Below are 7,931 nucleotides of genomic sequence, written 5' to 3'. Positions count from 1 at the left end.
AATGCAAGTGTGATTTAAGGTAACTTTTTATATGTATGTTTAGGTGCTGATTTTTAAAAAAAAGTTGATCTGATTTACGAAACAGGGCTTCCTGTGCTCTGCTGTGACAAGTAGAGAGGTTCTGCACCCGTAAGCTTCCTTCCCCTTGTGCTAACACCCTCCGTGCCTGTTTGCAGGGTTCTTGGTTTGTTTTATCGCTGGGACCAGAGCCAGGATCCAGCAACCACAGTGGTGATGTGGAGGACACCTTACTTTTCAAGCTTTTTTTTTTTTTCTTTCCTTTGAGTAGATCTGATATATTGTGCATATCTTCCATAAACATGGACGGGGTGGAGATTAGCTAATGAACCGAAGCATGTAGTGTTGATGCTCTTTCTATAGCTGCTGAGACTTCTAGAAAGGTACGTTGTCATACTGAAGGATAATGTGTTAACTACCGGTAACTTTTTAAAACAGGGTGTTCCAAATGCTGCTCATGTGAGTAATAACATGAGTGCTCCAGCCTTGCCTGCTCCAACAGCAGTCCTGGGAAACGTGGGAACTGTTCAGGGACCAAGTTCGGGTAATGCAACGTCATCAAGTCACGTCAAAAGCTCTAATGCAGCTGTCAAATTGGGAGAAAACAAAGCAAGTGTAACAGTGGAAGCCAGCGCAGATAGCTCAAAGAAGGACCAGGCAAGTTTAAAGTTCAGTGTATATATACGGGGGGTTTATTTTTTTATATATACAAAAACATATATATGAAATAAAAATGGTGAGATACTAAAAAATAGCAAACTATGATATACCAAAAACCAGCATGCTATGAATATAGCAAGCTCTGAATATCCCTTCTGTGTAATGTACTTGATATCGTCAGGTACGTGATAACTTTCATGGTGGCTGTAGGACACAAACTGGCAAGTTGACACTCTTTAATGTAGTCTTCCTTAGAGCAGCGCTGTTATGACTATTAAATTGCTGTGGGACAACATTCTGTTCATAGTAAAACACAGGCAGCTCGCACGAGAGCTGAAATGTGAGTGAGGGAAGCATGGGTTTCTAGTCTTCTGTAGTAACTTTGTGAAGTTTTGTGATTGATAAAAAGATATGTATGCAGACACTGAAAAATAATACTCAAGTTTGGTTTTTTCATTAGAAATTGTTAATTCAAGAAAAAGCGGCACAAGAGGTCAAACTAGCTATTAAACCTTTCTACCAAAATAAAGACATCACTAAGGAAGAATATAAAGAAATTGTGCGGAAAGCTGTAGATAAAGTAAGTTGATCTATTCATCTGAAATGCACACATTTCAACTGGGGTGGGTTTCTTAATCTTGTGGGAGCAGCCGGTAGTTGCTGGGAGGGGGAACAGGAAAAGCAAAAATACCTTGGTCTTTTTTTATCTTTCCCCGTGCGAGGTGTTTCAGCTCCTCAGAACATAACTCACTTACTGTGTGAAAGAGTTGAATGGGAATTCACAAGTGTTTGGGAAGCAACAAGGAAGTACTAGAGTTTCCAAAGTTGTTCTGCCTGAGATGGAGGAACCTGGGGTGTTGGGAAGACAAATAACATGAAACAGTGGCAAATCAACAGAAACGTTTAAAACTTTTTTTTTCTTTAAAACTGTTGTAGGTTTGTCATAGCAAGAGCGGAGAAGTCAATTCTGCAAAAGTGGCAAATCTAGTAAAAGCATATGTAGACAAATACAAACATTCACGGAAGAAAAATCCCGAAGAGGCGATCTCCTGTGAAAGAAAGTAGAACATGTTTTCAGTTTTTAATTTTATTCTATCTGCAAAGTGCAATTTCAACGTGAACCGTTAACTGAAAATTGTACATGACAGTGATTTGAATCTGGTTTTGATAAAACTATTTTTCAATGTAGTATATAATGTTTTGTTCTAAAGAAATATAGATCTACAGGGCAACTTCTTTATTCCTTTTTAAACACAGATGTCTAAAAAATAAAGGTGTAAAGAAGAATCATTAGGAATGTACGATTGTGTGGATACTTAGATGTACAGCATTTTGACTTGAATAACAGAGTGCATTAAATTAGAAACTTCTGTCTGAGTACCTTGGTTTTGGAACAGGTATGTACAGTACATGTAATCAGTCAGATTAAAGTAAAATTTTTCTTTTGATTTCTCCCTAATTATAGCAAAGATAAAATAATGTATTGCCTTGACAAGTATTTCTAGCGTTAACTGGACAGGCTGAATTGCAGGGATCACAGTGTGTATATTAAAAAAAAAAAAAGCACATGGAGCTGCCTGAACAGAAGAACTGTTTAGATTTTAAAAAAGAAAAAATCATAAACAGTAAATCAGTGCCCAAAACCATGGGCAGCTGCACATCTGTTGTAACACCAAATAAAAATTATGCTGCTTGGTTTTGTTTGTGATGTTTTTCAATTTGTTTCAAGATAGTGGGATGAACTTGAATAATTTTTATGTGCTGAAAGCCCTCAGTCACCAAACGCTGCCAACCCTGCCCTTCGCTAGTAGGGAGTTGGTGGGCTGGAGCTGGATGGTCAGAAACAGAAACCAGGTTCTTCTTCAAGTAAAGCCAAGAAAAGGCAGGTTTTCTACTTCCCCAAGCGCTTTTACGTGGAGAGGTTAGTAGAGGTTCCGCAGGCATTCTGAAAGCAGGTGTGGGGTCACTGAATGCGCATGGGGAAGGCTTACACCTAAGGTAAAACCAGTTTTACTGAGGTAGCAGCAGGGAGAGTTGCTGGAACGCTGTTGTCACTGTGTGCCCCTCACGGACAGAACAGCTTGGGATCCTTCTGGGTTAGAGGGGAGAAGGAGCCTTGCCCTGAGACAGCAATACTGGTATTTCGGCATTCGCCATGCGGTCACAGCCTTTGGTGTTGGCTCAGCCTGGCTTCTGCTCCAGCCTGAGGTCTCCTGGCCCAAAAGCAGGCGCAGAAACCATTTTGACAGAAAGTGTCGCTTGAGTTTTCTGAGAAGTTACCTCTTCCTCACCAGTAGTTCCCAAATTGACTGTTCTTGGCAGAAAACACAGTCTTACCCTGCGAGGAACTTTTGCCGAAGCCTGAGGATGAAATAAGGGATATACACCCCTGTACACACACCCGATTATACAGAGAGGTATATACGTGTAAAAAACATGTTTGTCACAACAGTTGCTCGCTTGGTTTTAACTATAGCTTTCTACAGACTTAATGAAGCATTTGACTGTCTATATTTATTTTTGTGTGCCTAAATAAAAATACTATGTAAATTAGAAACAGATACAATACATTTTCTACAGTCAAGCCAGGTTTTAGATTTTTCAAAATACTCAGTTTTACACTGTGGTAGCAATTTGTATGATCTCTTGAACTATTTTAAGCTAAAATCGGTTAGCACTTTCTGAAAAATCTTGTAGCAAATTGCTATGTCTATCCTGGTTTATCACGCCGTGCGTACTTATTTTTATTACATTTTCCTTCTCTGAATTTTTGGATTTTAATGACTTTTTATATCTTTTTACATTATACAGTTGAGCCTTGCTATAAAGCTCCTTTCAGGAGCCAGATAGATCTTTTGTGGGTTTGGTTTGGGTTTTTTTCCCCATTTAGAGGAGAGAGAGAGAAATTGGCTGGGAAGGAACAATGGGGAATTTAAACTGGGAGAGGGGAGGGGGCATTAATTTCTTGTTTTGCGGCTCCGGGCTGGAAGAGAAGCTGTCACTTGCTGCCACGTTGTTGGGGCAGTGACTATAGTGATGCTCCACTGTATTTCAAAACGTAATGAAGAATATTGGATAGAGTAGCATGTGATCAGTAACTTTATTTTTTATGAAGAAATACTTCAGAACTTATCAGAGAATATGCGGTTCGTTACAATTTCTGTGTCGAATTTAAAAAATGCATTGCCTTAATATGTAGACTCCTCCTGTTTTTCCCAAACAGCAGTAAGGTCTGTGTTGGTGCCGCTGCCCAAGAAGGCACGTACTTCAACCTCGTAGTCACATTTTGTGAAAATAGTATGAAAGCTATATTTCTATTTATTGAAACTCCTTGTACTGAAAGTCCTGACGTGCACTAGCACCAAAGGCAGAGGGACAGGGACGCTGAGCCCCCTTGGTTCCTCTTGGGTGTTGGGAATTCCTTTGAGCCGAGTTGCCTTGAGGAGAACAAGAGCTGTACGCCCGCTGGGAACTTAGGCGAAGCGAAAGGGTTTTCCTTGCACTCCTTCCACCGTCTCACTGTGCATGCTGCTTGAATGTCTCATCCTAAAGATGTACCTTACGAGCACAGTGGCTGTCCAAAGTCCGCAATATGGTGTCTGTAGCAAAAGGCTGGAGTGCTGTCTACTGAAAAAATACTCTAAAAACTAGTTTTGTGTAGTGCTTAACAGTTTCTAATAAATTCTTTTCACTAAGCTGTAAGTAGTCCGTGTCTGGTCTTAAATGATTCTGGCTCAAGTGGTTTAATTCAGAAAGCAATGCAATTACTATTACTTCTCTACATGTGCGTATTTAATCTTGTTCTGTGTTGTCTGGGCTCCCCCTCCTTTACATCTTAATTGTTTTCACTTAGTCTGTCTTCACCCTGCCTTGCCTGGCTGCAGATGCTCCAAGCTGGGGGGGGGAAAGAAATGCATGGGGCAAAATGTCCATTTACTGCGAGTGCTGTGGTGGGGGCTCCGGGTACAGGGTCTTTCAAAACGGTGTGGGGCTCGGGCTGTGTTGTCCACTGCGGCATGGACTAAAGAAGGGCAGGACTCAAATGAACTCCCCTGTCTGGCACACCAGAATTGTATCACAGAATCACAGAACGGTTTGGTTGGAAGGGACCTCAAAGCCCACCCAGTTCCAACCCCCCTGCCCTGGGCAGGGACACCTCCCACCAGACCAGGTTGCTCCCAGCCCCATCCAACCTGGCCTTGAACACTGCCAGGGATGGGGCAGCCACAGCTTCTCTGGGCAACCTCTGCCACTGCCTCACCACCCTCACCGGGAAGGATTTCTTCCTTGTATCCCATCTAAATCTTCCCTCTTCCAGTTTAAAGTACCAAGGAAAACTGGGCTTCACGGAGACAGCCCCTGGGAACGGAGCAGACGATGCCCTGCCTCCCTTGGGAGCTGTATTCCAGGCGCTGCTTTACTTTCCAGGATTAACCCCACTTGGCTTTCATGAGGCATCGCTGTCGCTAAGGCAGACACAAGCTGGGCCAGCGCCTTCCCGGTGGCTGGCTGCTCTGGGGCCTTCGAGGACACGTTGTTAGGTTTGGCTGGGTGATAACACCCGGGGTGGGAAAGTCTTACCCTGCTCCTGCTCAGGTGCAGTCTTCGTTCTGCATTTACTAACTTTGCTAGTAGATGGGCTGGGGTCTTCGGCAAGAGCACACCAGGTTGAGGAGCAAGGGTAGAAGTTAAGGTCAGACTCAAGGGGCTTGGTGAGGACATTCAGTGGGGAGAGGGCGGCTCAGAGGCGGCGGTTCCTTGAGGCCAAGTCTTCAGAGGAAGACGAGCTCGCGGAAGCCCGTCCTGCAGCTGTAATCGTCTGGCGGGGCTGGGCCGGGAAGGGTTTTGTCAGTCATTACCTCAAGTAGATGGAGATCAGGGAGGATCGCTGCATCGCAGGCTGAGGGGAGACGTGCTCAAAGACATTGTTTCCAAGAAGAGAGAGTCTTGAAGAGGAAAGTAATTTAAACCAATTGACTGCAGTTAGTTAAAAATTTATTGCCCAAGTTGTAATCCAGTCTTACTTCCCCGTGCCTGCTTGGGGGCACGGACCTCTTCAAGCACCCTAACAGCAGAAATCCCCCCCATCCACAGCTGGAAAGAGCTTTTCAGTACCCCTGGGTGACCAGGTCTCCCTTCACCTCATTTGCTGCCGCTGCCGCACAGACGTCGGGTTTTGGACACACACAGATCTTGCGCTGGAGCCCGCAAATCCAGGCAGTCGCGCGTACGTCGGTGAGGAGCGGTCTGGCTGCTGCAGCTGAAGCCTTTCCGGATCCCAGCCCTGCAAGGCGGGCCTGGAAATCTTTATTCGCTTTTGCTGCAGAGATCATTGTGCTGGGGTCTACTGCCAAAAAACAGGGTTTGTTTTTCCCCCCAAACCCACATCTCAAGCATGGTAACAACACACCAGTGTGTAACACAAGTATGTTGAGCCCAAAGATGGACTTTTAGTATTAAAAGTATTACAACATTCACATTAATCAATACCTTATAAAAAAGTAGAGACAAGAGTGAGGACAATAACGTAGATTAACCAATTTCAGTAATTAAAGAGTACTCATTAGCTGCAGCAGCATTCAAAATAATGGAACATCAATATTAAAAAATTAAAACCCCACAAAACCAAAAAACCCAACGAACCTAAAAGCACAAGGAACTATTTGCCTCAGAGGAGATGAAGCTGTGAGAAGGCGCAGGATGGGCTATGGAGCTTGCCTTAGCCGAGACGCTTACCTTTGCCCTGTCAGGCGCTCACAACGCGCAGCGACCCGCGCACCAACAGAAAGCGTTCAGCCCCAGCTTCACTTTCGTAGCCTGTGCAATAAATACAGGGGATTACAGCAGTGCTCATTGTACACAGCAAACAATCAAACCCAGAGTGGAATCCAACACGGAGAAAAGTGACTGCAGGAGCCAAACCCAAGGAATTTTGGCAGCAGGTTGTCATATAATTAGTCCTCAAGTGTTGCAGAAATTCAATCTAAAACCACTGAATTTTTTATGAGCAGCAAATCAAAAATAGCCAGGGATTCCCAGATGCTTCGTGCAATGGTGCGAATTGCATTGTAGATGTGGCACTTCAAGACATGGTTTAGCGGGCATGGTGGCATCGGGTGTACAGTTGGACTTGATGATCTTTGAGGTCTCTTCCAACCATAATGATTCTGTGATTCTACGGTGGGATGAAAGAAAATAGCAACTCTTGGCAGTCAGAGTTTACCTAGGAATTCCAGGGCCTTTTACAACAATTCGGGGCTCTCAGGACCAGGACGGTGGCTCACACGTGGCGGGTGGGGGGCTCCTCCAACACGAAAGAGGAACATCGCTGCCTGCCTTTCCCTCCGCGCGTTCCTGAGGGACACCTGACGTGCAGGGAGTTGTGGTGCAGACCTTGCTCGGGAGCGGGAACGGCCAAAGCAGAGCCGCGGGCCGGCTCTGCCCGAAGGCGCAGGAGAGCGGAGCTTCTCCCCTCCGCGGGCCGGGGAAGGACCAGGGACCCCAGGGCACAGGCCCACCCACAAGGAAACCGTCCTTACTCAGCAGCCAGGAGATGCTCCGTCCCACACGCAGCTCGCTCAGTTGTCACCCTTTACCACTGCGTGGTACCTGGTAGTTCAATGGCTGCGTCAGACCCCTGAACACTACGATAATCCCCCTGCAAACACGCCGGCGTATCTCGGAGGTACGAGGTCCACTTCGGATTTGATTGTCTTTAATGCCAATACCCCACCGAGCTGGTGCTGCCTGCACAAAGCGCACGGCTTTGCTACGTAACCTCAGAGCATCCCCGAAACACAAGGGATTAAATAACCAAGGTGGGGGGCGATTCGGCCCCCTCCTCCCCCTCGCCGGCCCAGGGCGGCTCTGCACCCCCATCATCAAGTCAAAGAGGGCACGAGGAGATGGACTTCACGGCCTCGCATCAAGCCCTAAGCTCCAGCCTGGCATCCCAGGACAACTCCTAGAAGGGAATTCAACGACTGTTTAAATGTAAGGAGTTCTAACAAACACGGCGAGACTCGGCGTTGGGGGAAATACAAAACATCCCCCCCGACAGCGTAGGCACCTCGTGTTACCCGGGTTGTGGGGAGTGGGTTCAATTTGGACGCGTTGTGGGTTTTACTACGAGGTTTATGACGGAAGAGAGGTTTGAAGTCGCGACCCTTCTAAACCCCGCGGACCCTGGCGAGGCCGGCCGGGCAGCCCATGTCCCACGGCCACAGCGACAGCGCTCACGGGTGGGGAACGTG

General features: G+C 46.0%; 1 protein-coding gene across 1 annotated transcript in view; it reads left to right on the top strand.

Moving 5' to 3' along the window:
- Window positions 1-1,743, top strand: part of SCAF11 (SR-related CTD-associated factor 11) — a 31,948-nt gene extending 30,205 nt beyond the window's left edge. Inside the window, exons 12-14 of the mRNA XM_009700311.1 lie at window positions 457-627; window positions 1,139-1,258; window positions 1,615-1,743. Of these exons, the coding sequence (XP_009698613.1) occupies window positions 457-627; window positions 1,139-1,258; window positions 1,615-1,743 (420 nt within the window). The remainder of the gene's footprint in view (window positions 1-456; window positions 628-1,138; window positions 1,259-1,614) is intronic.
- The last annotated feature ends 6,188 nt before the right edge of the window (window positions 1,744-7,931 follow it).

Source organism: Cariama cristata, unplaced genomic scaffold, assembly GCF_000690535.1.
Source record: "Cariama cristata isolate BGI_N322 unplaced genomic scaffold, ASM69053v1 scaffold7715, whole genome shotgun sequence".
Lineage (NCBI taxonomy): Eukaryota > Metazoa > Chordata > Aves > Cariamiformes > Cariamidae > Cariama > Cariama cristata.
The sequence above is the reverse complement of the archived record's forward strand: the minus strand, read 5'-3'. Positions and strand labels throughout refer to the sequence as shown.